Source organism: Cydia amplana, chromosome 3 (assembly GCF_948474715.1).
Source record: "Cydia amplana chromosome 3, ilCydAmpl1.1, whole genome shotgun sequence".
Lineage (NCBI taxonomy): Eukaryota > Metazoa > Arthropoda > Insecta > Lepidoptera > Tortricidae > Cydia > Cydia amplana.
This window is the reverse complement of record NC_086071.1, coordinates 10,957,893-10,977,736: the sequence shown is the minus strand read 5'-3', so window position 1 is coordinate 10,977,736 and position 19,844 is coordinate 10,957,893. Positions and strand designations below refer to the sequence as shown.

General features: G+C 37.0%; 1 protein-coding gene across 3 annotated transcripts in view; it reads left to right on the top strand.

Moving 5' to 3' along the window:
- The window catches only part of LOC134662491 (nephrin-like), a 188,326-nt gene that overhangs the window by 120,831 nt on the left and 47,651 nt on the right, over positions 1-19,844 (top strand). For all 3 annotated transcript variants that reach the window (XM_063518736.1, XM_063518735.1, XM_063518734.1), the window contains one exon: positions 8,479-8,641. In XM_063518736.1, the coding sequence (XP_063374806.1) occupies positions 8,479-8,641 (163 nt within the window). The remainder of the gene's footprint in view (positions 1-8,478; positions 8,642-19,844) is intronic.

The following is a 19,844-nucleotide window of genomic DNA, read 5'->3' as shown; positions in this document are numbered from 1 at the left end:
TCCTTACTACTAGCGCCATCTATCCACAATGTGTGTGTAACCTATGAGTACCGTTACTTGTTGAATAAATGTCAGTCTGTTGCGAATAATCAACGTGTTTCAATAGGTTATGGGCGTTTCCAGTTTTTATCAGTTATTTTAGTTTAAAGTAGATAAAAGTGAACGTGTATTCGCGGAAACATGACTACGAACTATATTGCCAGTGTGCCTAAGTTGAAAGGCAGGGAGAATTACGACGAGTGGAGTTTCGCGGCCCAAAGCTTGTTGGTGCTCGACGGAACTGACAAGTACATCAAGCCGCCGGAGGGATTTGAAAATAAACCAGCGGAAGATGCAAAAACGAAGGCAAAGTTAATATTAACTATTGATCCAGCATTGTACGTGCATATCAAGAACACACAGAGCTCAGCGGAATTATGGACTAAGTTGAAGACCATGTTTGACGACTCTGGATTCTCAAGAAAGATAACCTTGCTTCGACATTTGATTAATATAAGACTTGAAAACTGTGACTCGATGTCTAACTATGTCACACAAATGGTCGAAACAGCTCAAAGGTTAAACGGCACAGGATTTACAATAACCGATGAATGGGTAGGATCATTATTGTTAGCAGGTTTGTCTGACCGTTATTCACCCATGATAATGGCAATTGAGCATTCGGGTATTTCGATAACTGCAGATGTCATTAAGTCAAAGTTACTTGACATGGAAGTAACGAATGATTCTGAAGTTGGCAGCAGTGCGGCATTCGTAGCGAGAAATAAATATCACTCTAGCAACACTAAGCCGAAAAATAATGGCGGACAGTCAATGTCAAACAAGAAGACAGTGACAGATACAACAACAAAAGAGGTTAAAGATAATATTATTTGCTACAAGTGTAAATCCAGCGGTCATTATCGAAATCAATGCCCTATGACGAAGAAAAATGCTAGTAAATGCGTATTCAGTGTTGTATTCCTCACAAGGAAGTTCAGTAAGGAAGATTTTTACGTGGACTCAGGTGCGAGCGGGCATTTTGTGGTAAACAAAGATTGGGTGAAAAATGCAAACTATACGCCGTGTTTACCAGAAATCATCGTGGCAAATGATGAAAGAGTGCCAGTTGTTTGTTCCGGAGACGTGGAAATTGTTTCGGATTTGGAATGTCAAATAACTGTGAAGGATGCGTTGTGCGTGCCTAGTTTGACAACAAACTTGTTATCAGTAAGCGAGCTCACCAAAAATGGCAACAGTGTCACTTTTGATAAAAAACATTGTTATATTAGTGACAAAAACAATGCTTTGGTTGCCATAGCCGATTTAATTAACGGTGTTTACAAGGTGCGGCTACAGAAACAGAGTTGTTTGTTGGCAGCTCCGGCAGTTACAGGACAGCTGTGGCATAAACGTTTGGCTCACATTAATAGCCAAGATTTAAATAAAATGAAGAACGGCATTGTTGATGGTGTGTCATATGAAGGATCTTCGGACATAACCAAGGCGCAATGTGAAACCTGTTGTGAAGGGAAGCAAACAAGGTTACCTTTTACTCATGTTGGTACCAGGAGCACAGAGGCATGTCACAGAATACACAGTGACCTGTGTGGACCCATGGAGGTTAATTCTTTAAATGGTAACAGATATTTCATGCTGTTCATTGATGATTACAGCAGGATGACCTTCATTTACTTTTTAAAACAAAAGAACGAAGCTTTTAGTAAATTTAAAGAATTTAAAGCACTAGTAGAGAATCAGCAAGGAAAGAAGATCAAAATATTTCATACTGATCAAGGTCTGGAATATTGCAACCGTGAGTTTAAAACTTACCTTGCTGCTGCCGGCATTATACATCAGACTACAAATGCCTACACTCCAGAACAGAACTCAATCTCAGAACGAGCCAACCGCTCCGTGGTTGAGAAAGCTAGGTGTCTTCTTTATGATGCAAAGTTGGACAAGAGATTTTGGGCAGAGGCGGCCAGCACCGCAGTTTATCTGAAAAACAGGTCCATTGTATCAGGTTTAGAGAAAACTCCGTTTGAACTATGGTATGGTTCAAAACCTGATTTAAGTCACATTAGATTGTTTGGTAGTAAAGCGATGGTACATATCCCGAAGGAGAAACGCTTGAAGTGGGATAAGAAAGCTGCGCAGCATATCTTGGTTGGATATGGAGAGAATGTGAAAGGATACAGATTGTATAATCCTTCAAAGAAGACCATTGTTACCAGCAGAGATGTCATTGTGATGGAAGGTGAAATGGATAGTAGCGACTCCTGTGAAGATTTGGCTATCTGGATACCTAATGAAGAGGCACCGATAAACAGTGTGGAGGAGAAGAGCAGCGTTTCAGTGGGGGCTTCGCTTCCTGATGTTCCAGATGAGGATCATTCTGAACTCTCTTCAGATTCTTCAGTATACGCTGATGGTAATGAGACATTAACCGAGCCTCTGTCAAATGAAGAGCCAGAGCAACCAGTCCTGAATACATCAACACCAGAGCCGAGAAGTAAGCGTCTGAGAAAACAGCCTGAGAGGTATGGCTTTAGCAGCATGTGTGTTCCCAGTACTGTTCCAGCATCAGAGGAAATCTCATACTCAGAGGCTCTCGAGGGGCCCGAGAGGGAGCAGTGGAGACGTGCTATAGCTGAAGAGCTACAGTCGTTCGAGGACAATGATGCGTGGGAGCTCGTCGAGAACCCCGGTAACGTGTCTGTAGTGAAGTGTCGATGGGTGTTTAATAAAAAAAGTGATGTGGACAATAATGTGCGTTATCGTGCGCGGCTCGTGGCCAAAGGCTTTACGCAGAAGCCTGGTGTAGACTATACGGACACTTTTTCTCCTGTAGTGCGTCATTCAACTCTGAGACTATTATTTGCTCTTAGTGTAAAGTTAGGAATGAGTATAACGCATTTAGATGTTACTACAGCTTTCTTAAATGGTTTTCTGAAAGAAAACATATATATGTCAATTCCTGAAGGTTTTGCAAACAAAAGTGGGGGAAATGTGTTAAAACTAAAGCGGGCTATTTACGGGCTGAAGCAGTCTTCTCTAGCATGGTATGAGAGAGTCAAAGATTGTCTTTGTAAATTAGGCTTTAAAAACAGTCAATATGAACCATGTTTGTTTGCAAAAACTAATGGGAAAGTAAAGATAATTGTCGGGCTCTATGTAGATGATTTTCTGATTTTTTCAAACAATGACACTGAAACAGAAAAATTGAAAAATGTATTAAGTTCAGAGTTCAAGTTGAAGGACTTAGGCCCTGTAAGACAGTATCTTGGCATGAGGATAAATTTAGATAAAAATAAAAGTGTGATAACTGTAGATCAACAGCAATATATTGAACAGTTAGTGTCTAAATTTCAGATGTCAGAATGTAAAACGCAAACTACTCCCATTGAACCCAAGTTAAATTTAGAAAAAACTGTAGGAAGTTTACCTAATGTTCCTTACCAAAAGTTAATAGGAAGTTTGATGTACTTGGCTGTTTTGACAAGGCCGGACATTGCATATTCGGTAAGCTACCTAAGTCAGTTCAATAATTGTTATAACAGTGAACATTACAATTATGCAAAACGCATTTTAAGGTACTTGCAGTTAACAAAAACCTATTGTTTGAGATATAGTAATAATAATAGTGATTTGCAAGGTTTTGTTGACAGTGATTGGGCAAGTGATGCCATAGATAGGAAGTCTTATACTGGTTTCTGTTTTGTTATGTCAGGGTCAGCTGTTTCGTGGCAAAGCAGAAAACAGAAGACTGTTAGCCTTTCTAGTACGGAATCAGAATACACTGCTCTCTCTGAAGCTTCCAGAGAAGCGGTTTATCTCAGAAATTTATTACATGAAATTACAGGAAAGGTTCATACAATTAATTTGAATTGTGATAACCAGAGTACTTTGAAATTAGCATCTAGTCATCAAAGTCACAATAGATCTAAACATATAGATGTACGATATCACTATGTCAGAGATGTTGTTAAAAATAATTATGTTAATATTAAGTACATTCCTACTGAGGAAATGCCAGCTGATTTACTGACCAAAGGTTTGTGTTCTCTTAAACACTACAAGTTTATGAAAATGCTAGGTATTGTTTCTTTGTAGGTTTACCCAATATATATCTATGTATGGGGTTGTTTCTTTTGTAGTGGTGGTGGTTTTTTGGTTTCTTAATTTCTTAAGAATGTTTATCCTTGTGTTTTATTGAGGATGTTTAGCTTATTTTGATAAGTGGGGGTATTGGTATAGTATCAAAAATAATTTAAATGTATGTTCCTTACTACTAGCGCCATCTATCCACAATGTGTGTGTAACCTATGAGTACCGTTACTTGTTGAATAAATGTCAGTCTGTTGCGAATAATCAACGTGTTTCAATATAGAGAATGGTAGATAAATACGTTTGACGCATAGTATGACCCGCTACTTATGATGCTGACTATACATAGATACCCTTTCTACGTTAGCAGTCACTACGTTAGTAGTCACTTTATATACTATTATAAATAAACTGCAATTATATTGCACACTACTGTAAATATATCCTGAATATCTAGAAGAGCAACCATAATCTGAATTCGCACATTTTACACGAAGCACAATTTATATAAGTCACACACCATGAACGTTTGTGCTGTACACACGGTTTCTATTCTCATCTTGAGACAATTGTCTATCTATCTACATCTCGCATCATGGCCCAAGGGAACAGTTGTTTCCAATGTTGGCTCGTAAAACTTGTACGTAGACGAGCCGGAAAATTTTACTTTTCCTACCCTAACGAATTATTTTACGAAACGTCTGATAAACTACTGTTTCATTGGTTGTTCCGGTGCTTTTTTGTTAGGACGCTAACAATTTGGTGAATCGATGTTTGGTTTAGATTTGTAGCCGTATCTTATTGTTATTGGTTTTTATACACAAGAGGCCGCAAAATGCTATTTTGATTCGGCACTGATGTAGATATCAAGATAAAGTTGAGAGACCCCCCCCCCCCTAAAAATTACATCAAAAATTATGTTGGTTCCTCTTGTCAAATCAATCCTAGAGTTCTAATGACCAATTCTGCCAAAGGAAAACATTGGTTCACGAAACGCCGTATTTCACCTGGTACAACGGTCAATAATAAATTTTACGGCACAGTACATAACATAATTTTTTACATTAATGTGGTTCTTCTAGGAGTTATGTTACGGCAAGTCTCCTGTCCATTTTATCAAGGAGGAATATGGATTTCATGATTATTCTTAATTTTTCTTTAATTAAATAGAATGTATATGAAATTCTACCCCCCCCCCCCCCCCCTTCCCCCACTTTTGTGTCCCGATATGCATGCAGTTTTTCATCTATGTTATAGAAAAAACGGTAGAAGTTATGATCGCCCTCCCGCCCTGCACTATTATGTCCCTGAGCTGGCGCCGGCGCTCGGCTGTCCCCGCGCTACTGCCAGGGTGTGCGTCAAAGGAGTTCACTGTTTTTTTCGTTGCCGAGGCATGGCACTGACCGGCCGTAAATGATTAAACGCTTTATCTTAAAAACAACGACCGCCCGTGTGTCTGGCCCAGCCCCACCCGCTGGTTTTTTTCACATAAATATAACGAAATGATCGTTTTGAACAGATGCCGGTGCACCAGCAGTGGGACAATATTATTCCGAAGCACGCGAGTAATCCGCGTCGTCTCGTGACAAACGATGCGATTAGCATCGAAACGCGCTACGAGAAAGCTAGGGTTGTCAACATTTTCATTTATACATGCTCTACGTTACGTAGTTACTCAGTGAATGTATGTAAGTTTATTACTTTGTTTGCAATTTTGAATTTCAATATACGTTACAACATAAAAATTTCATGTTATAATTCAATAAAGGATGACGATACACACCTACAGATTTTATTAAAGTGAGGAGGAGATATAGCTTTATAAAGATTCGGCAACAGGCATTCCCGGCTTCCCGTTAAGCGAGCCACATGTTAATTATTTTACGTCACACTAGGTCCGTAAGTGGGATTTTCTCCCCGCTACGCGAGGAGAAAATCTCACTTCCTGGCCAAGGCAAGACGTAAAACTTTAGACAAACCACGGGCGGTAATTCGTAAAGCCCCAGATCGCATATTTGTGGCCCGAACCGAAGGTGAGGACCTGCGATCTGGAGCATTCACGAATTCAACTCCCTATATGTAATGTACTATTACAATAATTTTATGAAGTGACAGGCCATTATTTAATATTTTTTATTTAGCTATGTACCTACTTGGCAACCCTAAATAGTTGTCACCGTTATCTGCGATTAGGACGACTCTTTCGACTGCCTTGCTGATTTCCTTCCCAATAAATGGAGGATTTTCAGACAAGTAAATTATAATAACAAAAACTTTTTCGTTTTCCAGATTCGACTGTTACATAAAAAAGACTCAATTTAGTTACCGGGAATTACACTTACAAACTTTTTACACAAAGTTGTTAATCGTAAAACATTTTGACTTCCACCAATTTATTCCGGTTCAAAGTGACATTGCATTAACATCTGAATTAGGTAGGTATGTTGTTGATTGTTCAAGAAATACCCAAACCCACCACACGCGTTTGCTATAAAAACCACACCGGTGAAAACGTGTATCAAGTTCAGGGTTACCAATCATATAGACGTAGCCGACCCATGTCCCTAGAATACCTATATATATTGTATAATAATACTGTACATACTATACTATACTATATAGGTATATATTACTAATAATTATAATAAGACGAACCACAACAAGAACCACATTTAATGCAAATAAAGAATTTCATTTTACTTTTACTTTTTACTTTACTTTATAGGTTTTATAGGATTACAGTATTAAATCCAATTTCATTGACATACATTATTTAAGCCACCAGTAGCAAAACAAGCTGTAGGCGGTCGCAACCGATTTGGATTTATTTCAAGTCTCCTATATCCAGGGACTTCATTAAAGAAAATCCGAATGAGATGAGATAAACATTGTCCTTATCTAATTACCCGTTATTTTTCGCTTTCTCTTTCGTGCCAATTCTTTATCTTATCTCGTCGTCCTGGCTTTAGTTTGGTAATAGAAAGGGACAGAGGCATTGTGTGAGCTAATTGGACTAAAGTACGGAATGTGATTACGAGGGACCGCTTGTCTCAGGAACTTTAGGTGCTGTTCTTAGTTTTGGGTAGCTACCTACTTATTTGTTTTATGTAGTGTTCATGTTCAATTATACAAGTATATTTCTGAGGCTCGTCCCATGAAAGCTTGTAAGTAACTTGTTAAACAAGTGGAAGTCTCTCACTGATAAACAGGAACTTCCACCGCCTAGTAAAACAAGTTACCTCTATAAGCTCTCGTGGAACGGGACCCAGGCTGTAAAACAAATAACCTCTGTCGAATTCAGGAATGTAATGGTGCTTACGTAAAGTTTAATTAAATTAATATAAGTACCTACAATTTGTATTATTGTTTTAAATTGAAATAATAAGGGTTGTAAATAAAATGCTTTTTTTATTGTTTACACAGTGATCAAAATGTTAAGAATATTTGAAATATGGTGTTTATTTGTACATCATATTGGGAAATCTATCTTCGTTTTATATATACGATTAACTACACTGTTTTTTTTTTTTTTACCACTTTGTTTGAAAATCTTTACAGTAATGATGATGATTCGCACGATGGAACTGTATTTACAATATGGTGCTACTTTACCGCACTAGTGATTTAATTTAAAGGTGCTTCCTTCGGTCGTGTTTTAATTTATCGCCACTCGTTGCGAATTTCCTATTTTTCGCACTTTTGTATCGTAATGTACTATTTCCCTTTCTGTTTGATTGTTTTAATAGTAAAAATTAATGTTTTGGCCATAATAAACTTATGTTTGATTTTATTGTGATTTTTGACATTAAAGATTTTGAAATTGCATGAATCTGATGCTACCTAAGCTACCTTCTATGTGAAATTGAAATATGTTTGTGTATTTTTCACAATGTAACATGTAAAGAAGTCGCTTCAAAATCCCTCACATAACCGTAATTTCGCACCGTCTTAATAAACACGTAGTAACTTCAGTGTCGGTGTTCGGAAAAATCCTTTGATATATTGGATCGTTACTCGCGCCATCTCCTACGGCGGGACGCGAATTGTTAATCGGGCAATTTGTCACGATCGCGCCCGGTGTTCTGAGGAACCTTCGCTGAGCAAACGAGTTCCAACGAAAGGCTGTAAAATATCTCCGGAACGGTTTAGTAAAAATATCTCTGTTTGTTAATCGTGTCTTCTGAATCAATGTCTTATAATCCCAGTGAGTTACCCTTTGTCATAGAGTTTAACCCTTGTTAATGGCTACTCCGTTTAGTTATTATGTATACTCCAAGCTTGTATAGGATAAATAAATAATTTTAAATTTTAAAATTCGTTATTCCTTGTAAAGTTCATAAAAGCTGCACCGGACATTGTTCAAAATTCATAGTCGCCCTTTGTCAACAGGTCTCCGGCCGTTGTCGAGTGTCCGGGCGGAATCTCTGGACGTCGTCAAAGTGACAGGGGTGTCGGGCGGCGAAGCCACGCTGCCGTGCGACACCCGTTCTCCCCAGCCGCCTGATGCACTACTGCTTGTAGTGTGGTACAAGGACGACGTGCCTATTTACAGGTAAGTTTTAAGGCTGGCGTCCACTAGACTCGCCGAGGCGAATCGAATCGAATCGCAATAATTCGCCTCCTATATTTTCTAATGCAACTGCGTCCATTGACGAAGAGCGCGTCAATTACTGCGATTCGATTCGATTCGCCTCGGCGAGTCTAGTGGACGTCAGCCTTTAGCACGCACGATAGGCCTAGGCCCATATACATTATTGTATTGTGTTGACTTGGGTCGATTTCGTGAAGCACACTTATTATTTTTTTCTTTTCTTGCTGTTGTTGTTGTCTATACATGTCCGTACATGTTTTGTGATCGTCACGAATAAACATCTATAACCTTATCTTTTCTTATGTTTCTTGTCATAGATGAGAGGTAAAATCATTAAGCATGTGGAATGACTCAAAGAAAGGTATTGTCAAAATTAACACACGAGCAGGCGTGGCTCACTCCGCGATTTCGTCGCTTTGCTACAGGTAGCTAAAAGTACATCCGTTTCACACCAAGGTGGCGCTGTCGCCACCTAGCGGCCATATCTGTGCTTATCGTAACAGACGTGTTTTGTTAGAGAGTGACTCTTCTGTACTTACCTAGTACTATTATTTTATTCTGTGACACGACTAGTGGCTAATATCAGTTACTGTTACGACATCCGTGGAGAACAAGCCAGGTTGCCACTTGGCTAGCCCTAAAACGCCACTATCTTAGAATTTGGCTGAAATGCTCGGTTATGATTCTATTATTTACATGAATGATCCGATTCGCCTCAGACCTGATGCTTACCTACGACAAAAAGTTAATTTGTTTTTGTTTTAAATGCATGTTTAGGCTTGTTTCTAACACAAACAAGTAAGCTTCTGTAGCAACAAAGATGAAGGGTGTGTGAACTGTGCCATAAAAACTCGGCTTTATTGTCTGAAATTAAATTATGACGACCGGTCCGGCCTAGTGTGGGTAGTGTCCCTGCCTGTGAAGCCGATGGTCCTGGGTTCGAATCCCGGTAAGGGCATTTATTTGTGTGATGAACACAAATAATTTGTTGCTGAGTCATAGGTGTTTCCTATGTATACATATAAGATATAAGTATGTATTTATCTATATCGTCGCCTAGCATCCATAGTAAAAGCTTTGCTTAGTTTGGGGCTAGGTTGATCTGTGTAAGATGTCCCCTTAAATTAATTAATATTTATGACTGAGGCACGGGCGACGGCGGTGGGCGTAGTACCTCAATGTACACACTGTAACCTATGTATTTATTTGACATGTAATTTTATATTATCAATAAATTATTATGATTATGATTATGATGATTATGTACTACTTCACGGCTAAATTAGTATGCTACCAGTGCATGAAATAAGCATTCGGACTCGTTAACCATACTAGCGCCTACTATATTTCAGTACTAAATGATAAAAAGAACTAATTGCTATTCGAATGCAAACGGATTTGTTGTAAATAAAAGATCACATGAAACGTTCAAATCTTTATTCAAGTCAAGCTAGGCCGGCTCCAACCCTACTGTACACCTCTGACCTAAGAAGATTTAGCCCAATATGGGACCGGCAACAAACTCAACGGGACACATCTTTTCAAAACAACACATTCTTTCTTTATTTCACAAAAGTAAGCTTCTAATGACACATAAGAAATCAAAATAACACTTGGAATAAAACACTTAGCTAAATGGATAAAGAACGTTGGATTCTATAAGCTTTCAGAATAATCCTTCAGGTATAAGCCTTCAGGAACGTGGCGAGTTAGGCACTAGGTATGGCTAACGTCCGATCTCTAGCGCGGTCCGATCAAGTCTGCTGGCGGAGCCTCACCGCTCCCACCTCGAAGTCCAGCTGGCAAACCTGCTCGACCGGTCTACCAACATAACGACAAAACTCGCACCTTGTACCGAACTTCACCCAAGTTAAACAACTTGACGTTCCAAAGCCTTCTACCTGTCATCATAGTTCAACAATACGCCAATAGACGGCGTTACTATTCTACGTTATGAATTTCGTTACAACTTCAGTAATACGTAGCCAAACATTGCTAATCGATTGTATACAGGCGTCTAAAACTATGAACTGTAACGCTGCAATACGTCCTTCTGGAGTCACGCTCCGACATTTATTTATGTATTTATTTTTAATCTTTATTGCACAATACATGAAGGTACAAATGGCGGACTTAATGCCATAAATACCTAATATCAATATAATTGTAATAAAACATGATTTTACGCCTCCAAGTTGGCCTCAAAATGGTCTAAAACTGACAATGATCAACGGCAGAAAACGTAACATTAATAAGGAAAAAAGTATACTAATGGCAGACCATACTATGTCGACGAGTAAACGTACTAAGGCCTAATCTAATAGTCTCTTTCAACCAAAGACAGGATAAAGAGGTCGAAAGATGGATGCAAAACGCTTGGAAGGGCTATGGATCTCTTAAGAAGCTACTCAATCAATCAATAAATCAATCAATGAACGGAGGCTTCTCTTTAGTTCTCTACAGTTTAGCCCTTACACGGAAACTCATGGACACGTGTATCGGTACCACCAACCCAACTTAGGTACGTTGCCTAAACGTGATCACTTAATAACTTATGTACAAACTGAAGATTTCCAGACGTTGGTGTCAAAACCGCCAGGCTTAACTGGGAATGATCTGGCCAAGTAGCCATGTACGAGAGACGTATGCACCCACACAGGTGGGCTAAATTAGCCACGGAGTGGGTGCGAGAACGAAAACGGCGGAGTGTTTGACCTAAAAGACGATGGAAAATCTTACAAATAACTCGTGTTTTATCAGAAAAAATATTACGATATCTATCTTATCTAAGATACCTATTACAAAGTTACAAGTCCCCTCAAAATCATCTTCGATCCTAATCTATTACAAAGTTTCAAGTCTCCTCAAAATCATCTTCGATCCTAATGCAAACTTTCCCTTCTTACCACCTTAGGAGATACATTTTCAGAAACGCTGAAATTGATTTTCTTGTATTTTAATAAAATACTTACATGTTTATAAAGATTCAAGTTCCTAGCTTAAAAGAAAACTAGTACCACATACAAACCGTCACCGCCCATTTAACATTTAGTTGAATTTTTCAAAATCGTTTCTTATTTCTTGTACAATATTTCTATTTAAAGGTACACGCAGGTTCACAAATTTGTAACGTAAAAATACTAATAAACTTTCAATTAAAACAAGATGTACTAATAAACTTCAACATCCAATTTAATAACAAGTGCACAATAATAAAAAATAAGGCGGGCACTTATGAAAATAACGAATTCTTTTAAATAATAAAAAAACCTCACGCTCAGTTATGCTTGAACTTATGCGAACATATTCATAAGCGTACATACGAATGTTTACTACACGTTCTCTTCACGATCACCACGAAACGAGTCTTCATAAGCTCTTGTTGCCTTGATACTTACTTGTAGACGTAAATTTGCCGGTCGTATTCAAGCAGTCATTTTATATTTTTTCGCTTTTTAGGGTTCCGTAGCCAAATGGCAAAAAACGGAACCCTTATAGATTCGTCATGTCTGTCTGTCTGTCTGTCCGTCTATCCGTCTGTCCATCTGTCTGTCCGTCCGTATGTCACAGCCACTTTTCTCCGAAACTATAAGAACTATACTGTTGAAACTTGGTAAGTAGATGTATTCTGTGAACCGCATTAAGATTTTCACACAAAAATAGAAAAAAAACAATAAATTTTTGGGGTTCCCCATACTTCGAACCAGGGATGTTGCGGATGCCGATTTTTTGACATCCGCGGATGCGGATGCGGATGCGGATTTTTCGAGGCTCACATCCGCGGATGCGGATGCGGATGCGGATGTCAAGATAGGTACATAAAAAACGTCAAATATTACATTTTAGTAATTTTTATTTCAAAAAACCGGCCAAGTGCGAGTCGGACTCGCGTTCCAAGGGTTCCGTACAATAAGTCCCACTCACGCTTGACTGCTAATTTCTAATAGGTTTTTTTGGCTAATTACTAAATTAAGCTAGGTAATTTAGTAATTAGCCAAAAAAACCTATTCTAGTCTAGCACTTCCGCCGATGCTAAGACGTTCCTGTACCGAACTGTTCCACATCCGCATCCGCATTAAATCCGCATCGATTTTATGCGGATGCGGATGCGGATGCGGATGTTGAAAATAATGCGGAAGTTCCGCGGTTGCGGATGCGGATGCGGATGTTCGCAACATCCCTGCTTCGAACTGAAACTCAAAAATTTTTTTTTTCATCAAACCCATACGTGTGGGGTATCTATGGATAGGTCTTCAAAAATGATATTGAGGTTTCTAATATCATTTTTTTCTAAACTGAATAGTTTGCGCGGGAGACACTTCCAAAGTGGTAAAATGTGTCCCCCCCCCCCTGTAACTTCTAAAATAAGAGAATGATAAAACTAAAAAAAATATATGATGTACATTACCATGTAAACTTCCACCTAAAATTGGTTTGAACGAGATCAAGTAAGTAGTTTTTTTTTATACGTCATAAATCGCCTAAGTACGGAACCCTTCATGGGCGAGTCCGACTCGCACTTGGCCGCTTTTTAGGGTTCCGTAGCCAAATGGCAAAAAGCGGAACCCTTATAGATTCGTCATGTCTGTCTGTCTGTCTGTCTGTCCGTCTGTCCGTCTGTCTGTCCGTCCGTATGTCACAGCCACTTTTCTCCGAAACTATAAGAACTATACTGTTGAAACTTGGTAAGTAGATGTATTCTGTAAACCGCATTAAGATTTTCACACAAAAATAGAAAAAAAAAACAATAAATTTTTGGGGTTCCCCATACTTCGAACTGAAACTCAAAAATTTTTTTTTCATCAAACCCATACGTGTGGGGTATCTATGGATAGGTCTTCAAAAATGATATTGAGGTTTCTAATATCATTTTTTTCTAAACTGAATAGTTTGCGCGAGAGACACTTCCAAAGTGGTAAAATGTGTGTCCCCCCCCCCTGTAACTTCTAAAACAAGAGAATGATAAAACTAAAAAAAATATATGATGTACATTACCATATAAACTTCCACCGAAAATTGGTTTGAACGAGATCTAGTAAGTAGTTTTTTTTTTATACGTCATAAATCGCCTAAATACGGAACCCTTCATGGGCGAGTCCGACTCGCACTTGGCCGCTTTTTATGTTTTAGTCAGCTCGCGTGCAGAACAACGACCTGAAAAATAACCTTACTACGTATTGTCTGCGACATTTTGCGATTGGGGTTTTTCTTTTTTTGCTGTACAAAAAATTGGAAACTTTATTTAAAATCCTGTTAAAAGTTTTTTGGGTTCAATTGCGCGGGTAAAACAGGTACGTTGTGTATATTAACTAGGTAGGTATCGAAAAATGACGCAACATGTTGTCTGACAGTTTTTTTAGTTCGTGTGTTTAGAAACAATAGTATTAAGAATTCATGAACAAGGGTATATTAATTAATTTCGTTGTCCTGTTGTTGTCGTGTCGTCATGGTTGCACACGAGATTTTCATTAACTATGCGAGAAAATTAAATATTTGTGAAGTTCATTTAATAATTAAGTGCCTACAATCTATGTAGGTACTTGTAAATATTCATAATTTTTAGCACACATATACTATAGTTTATAGTTTAAAATCACTAATAATCTATATTTTAAAATATAATATTCCTCACTTGCATATAAATTAGGTATTCATATTTTTATAATATTTACATTTTCATCCGTTGCACGTGTATAATATATGTAACAGCCAAGATTCATAGCTAAATCGCTGTCTGACAATGTGTGAATATTTTATAAATCGCTCAGGCACACATTTGTTATGCATGACCGACCCTGCGAGTGCCAAATTAGTTTGGGCACAAATGCTGGGAGAGCAAAATGTTTGATCAGATTAAACGGCTTTTTGTGCCCGGGATTTTGTTTGTGAAACGACATGTTGTTTGTCACAGCTTATTAATACGTTTATGTTTGTGAAACAGAGATACGATAAATAACCTGCACTCAGCGAGCGCTCCGGATCTATATGGGATTAGAAAAAAAGCCGTTTTGCTAGAACAAATCTCTATCGGCAGGCACAGAGTAAACACAATCCAACTCGATCGATTGAAGCTTCTAAATTAAATTCAGATTTATCTGTGTAGGGCTTAGAGTTGAAAATGTGTTGCAAGTTAACAAGTTTTATTTTATTTTTTACGTAAACAAGGCTTCTGCCATAGCAACGTTGAAGATCATTTGTCATTGATTTAATTAACTGTCATCTTTACTTTGGCAGTTTTCTCATTCAATCTTGGACGTGTTCAGAGATGAGATGAGAGAGAGGTTAGGTAGGTATTATTTCGTTATTTATTATAATTTAATAATATCTACTTGAAATAAAAAATGATATAATATTATACTATCGGTAAGCTACTTCGTTCTCTGCTTTCGTATGTATAGTCAGCCATAAAATGTTTGTAACATAACCATAGGAGAAAAAAACGGGCCTCCAATTGTTCATATATACCAATATCATACTGTTTTTTTTTTTAAATCTTTTAGCTGGCGACTATACACATATAGGTAGGTATACATATGTATATATATATATATTATGTACAATTGGAGACGCGTTTATACGAGTATGTCTATTAATCCATATAAAAAAAAATATATAGTCATCAGCTAAAATATAAATAAATAAAAATCAGTTACAATATAAATATGATCGCCCATTGCTACCTTTGTTAACATTGTGAATGTGTAAATGAATTACAATCTCAAGCACCAGAGAGCCTTCAAAAAATATATCACGAAAAACCAGTTTCATTACATGATGAATAAATAAGTACGGAACAAATAATTTTATTTCCACTTTCATAAAGGTAATTTATTTAACCAAAACAGTCCGCTCTGCTGGTTCCACATGATAAGGCCCAAGATTATTTACTGTCATTTTGCGAAGTATTTGCGTTGTCACTATAAAAAAAAGTCCAATAAATTTAATATTGTAGGTACCAGAGATTTTATTAAGGCCCTGAAATGTTTTCTATCACGCAATTCATTTGATTTGCTGAACAATAGCTTTACTTAAAAATAAAATAATATTTCCCTGTAATTTTCCGTTCTTTCTATTTCTATACGTTTTGGGTAGGTAATTTACTTTTTACAAAGAGCTATTAAGATGAAACGGGACGGCCGCTCCTCCATACAAAAGTAGTCCCCATTTTCCTCACTGTAGATTGGCATTATGGAAAATTATTTACATAATTTTATGTACACGAAGGGGTCGTTAAACTTTTTTCATTTTTTATTATTATTATAAGAACGGAGAGCGAAAAACAATTTCCATGCAAATTTTTAAATGCTCCTAAGTCTTACAATAATTAAAAAATTTGGCCAAGCCCGAGTCATAGCTCGTGGCATTTAGTGTACCACACGCATCGTTATATTTTACAGAGGTTGTTTGCCTGTTTTTTAGTTACACAGTTTATGATACACTGAGCATGACCATGCTCTTGGCCGGTTTTTTAGTTTCTACGATTCCCGACATCAGAAGTGGGATCGTGGGCGTATCATACTTTCAGGAGCACATCAGGACCTTCAATCGTGGATGACGAGCCCTCGTCAATGAAATACGTTATTCAAGTCACATTCTAAACTGGATAAGACTGATTACAAATCATAGCACACTTTACACTTCTTATTCAAAGCAAACCAGTGGATTAGACCGAGGAATCGTCACAGACGTTGTCTTCTCCCGTTCTGTTTCATCATGTTCTAGATTCTCATTTATAACTTATTATTTCGATTTGATTTTGTTTCTAGTTCCATACCATATATACATAGACTTAAATATTATATAGAACTGTTAAAAATGTAGAGTTCTTCTAAGCTAACAAAGTGAGAGAGTGTAAGCAAAATTAATTTAAATGACATTTTATGGATGAATCCTTTTCGCTAAACTACGTTCAATTGATACTGAATTCAGTACCAGTTTTTGTAATTCAGTTTTTATAATGTACTTCTAATGCAATATAAACCGCATTAATAGGTTAATGTCTGGGAAACCGAGCATTGCTCGGAAAACATATAAAACTCAAAAATGCGCGTTTTCCCAGAGATAAAACCTAGCTAGATCGATTTTTCGCCCCCGAAAACCCCCATATAGCAAATTTCATTTAAATCGTTAGAGCCGTTTCCGAGATCCCCGAAATATATAAATATACAAGAATTGCTCGTTCAAAGGTATTAGATGACTTTGTTATCTCTATACTATACGCCTTACTAACTCTATGTGCTTTGTTGTGAAAAAACAAAACACAACGACAGTGAAGAACGGAATTCTTAATTTAAATTTTTACAGATAAACTCCAATAATAAATATGATTCTTACTGAGCACATTGAGATAGTCTTTTGTTGGAAAGCCCGTTCGAAATTTAAACTTATTAGCATTTTAACAAGGTTGTATTTTGTAGATATTTTTCTCACTCATACTTATAGTAGGCTATTCAGAAAAAAAATAATATCACACAAAAATAAGCAAGGAGAATCAAACTTTGTGTCAAGCACACAAGTCATAAATTGTAAATGCCAAAGTTGGAAGTAAGGATCTTTCTCGCTAAAACTACTTCCTTATATGAAATGACGTGTTAGCTAGTAACCTTAACCCTAAGCAACCAAAGATCAGGCTGCAGTTGAAAAACTAATAAAGATACTTTATCTTTATTAGTTTTTCAGCAGATAATTTTCCCGCCGTCTCCATGACGGTTTTAGTTGGGTATTGACTGGTCAGCTGCCTGTTAGCTATAGTTTTCGCGAAAATCGCCAGGACAGAGGTGAAATTTTTGTATGAAAACTTTCAACTTGAAATGCATTTTTAGCGAAACCACTGCACTCCAAAATTAAGTCAAAATCAGTCCATCGGCTCAATTTTTTGCAAGCTTTCCAATGGTACCTGACACAATTCTTACAAATAAAAAGCTGACCCCTTTCAACCCCCAAATTTTCCCCTAAAATAATAAGTAAGCGGTTTTGACTTATTAATAATGTTAGTGCTGGTAATTGCTATTTAACTTTTACAAAATGAAAATATAACAAATAGAAAAATATGCAACATATCTTTGTATTTGTTATATTTTCTTTTCACACGGGACGTACCTACAAATACAAATTTCGCTTTGAAATGTGGTACAAAAAGATGTTATAAAAATATGTCGTGGTCACACACATTCCACCAGAAGCTGGCATGCAAAACTATTCTAGAAACTACCTAAATATAAAAAGAAGCATGCAACGGTACGTAATTAGATTAAATCTAACAATCTATTGCACTTATATCTAGCGTATTACTAAAATGTCAAAATTACAATTAAATTATATCATAAAATGTCAAGTTTGATGTCTAAAGTAATCAAAATATTCTTCAACAGAGTAAAAACATTCTTGAATGAGCCAGTTCTTAAGTTTACGCTTAAATAAACTAATAGGCAAATCTTTAATGTCATCATGTAGGCAATTAAATATGTCAATGGACTTACAATATGCGTTATTGCTGTACAATTGTGTCTTACGGCCAGGACCAGCGAGACGATTTGGGTACCTTGTAGGAAAGTTGCATATATCTTTGATTGTTTTGAAGAGTTCTGGGTGGGCCATGACGAATAAACAAACTTCATAAATATAGGTTTGCCTTCGGCTATTTATACGTTAGACGACCACTAATCTTTGTTTCTTATTCTCCGAAAATAGTACTGAGCCATGTGTATATGTCACTTACAATTAAATTCACTTCTAAGCGAACAAGATTGACATATAAATAAGGTAAGTGAAAATTTTCTGTGAACTCAAATAGCTAACGAAGTTGTTTAGAAATATTCGCAAGAAAGGAACAAAAAAATTTAGCTTACGAATACACAACGGTTACGGTATGTCTTGGGATGTTACATTAATTTTATAATTTATTTACAGTGCGTATCTCGTTTTATAGAAAAACATTCACTAGCCCGTGCTGTCATTACCTACTTCCTTTTTTAGGGTTCCGTAGCCAAATGGCAAAAAACGGAACCCTTATAGATTCGTCATGTCTGTCTGTCTGTCTGTCTGTCCGTCTGTCCGTCTGTCCGTCTGTCTGTCCGTCCGTATGTCACAGCCACTTTTCTCCGAAACTATAAGAACTATACTGTTGAAACTTGGTAAGTAGATGTATTCTGTAAACCGCATTAAGATTTTCACACAAAAATAGAAAAAAAACAATAAATTTTTGGGGTTCCCCATACTTCGAACTGAAACTCGAAATTTTTTTTTCATTAAACCCATACGTGTGGGGGATAGGTCTTCAAAAATGATATTGAGGTTCCTAATATCATTTTTTTCTAAACTGAATAGTTTGCGCGAGAAACACTTCCAAAGTGGTAAAATGTGTGTCCCCCCCCTGTAACTTCTAAAATAAGAGAATGATAAAACTAAAAAAAATATATGATGTACATTACCATGTAAACTTCCACCGAAAATTGGTTTGAACGGGATCTAGTAAGTAGTTTTTTTTTATACGTCATAAATCGCCTAAATACGGAACCCTTCATGGGCGAGTCCGACTCGCACTTGGCCGCTTTTTTTTTCTTGCGAAAATTAAATCAACGAAAACTAATGTTATGCAACTGTTACATTTACGATTACAATTTCGTAGAATCGACAAACCAAACATAAAAAGGAGCTGACAAGTATATCATTCACTTTTACAAAATATGTATCTATAAAACTCTATGATCCCCAGTCCGAACTTCATATTCTTTTCCCTATATCAAACAGAACGATCAACAGCCCGTAAACGTTTAAATGTTATCTTGAATAAAACGACGTATGTTTACTACAGGCAAAGCGGTCCATTTTCGCCCTTATTATTATTATAATCTAATAGGTATATTATGTGTACCCAAACCATAATCCTTTAGCTATCCTCTATGTCGCCTAGCTCAATGAGCGATTATGACGAATTTATATACATTCTATTGCACCAAGCATCTCGAAGTTGATTGATGATCGGCTTAGTATGTGACGATGTTAGGACCGGCGGGTGCTATGAAATATTTATGTGTACTTAAGGTTTTCTTTACATGGTTTTAAGATTTTATAAGTACCTTTTAAGTTTTACAATTTTACAAATTGTGGGAATGCTATAAAGTTGTTTTATCTGCTTACGAAACTCTTAAAAGACGCCCTATAT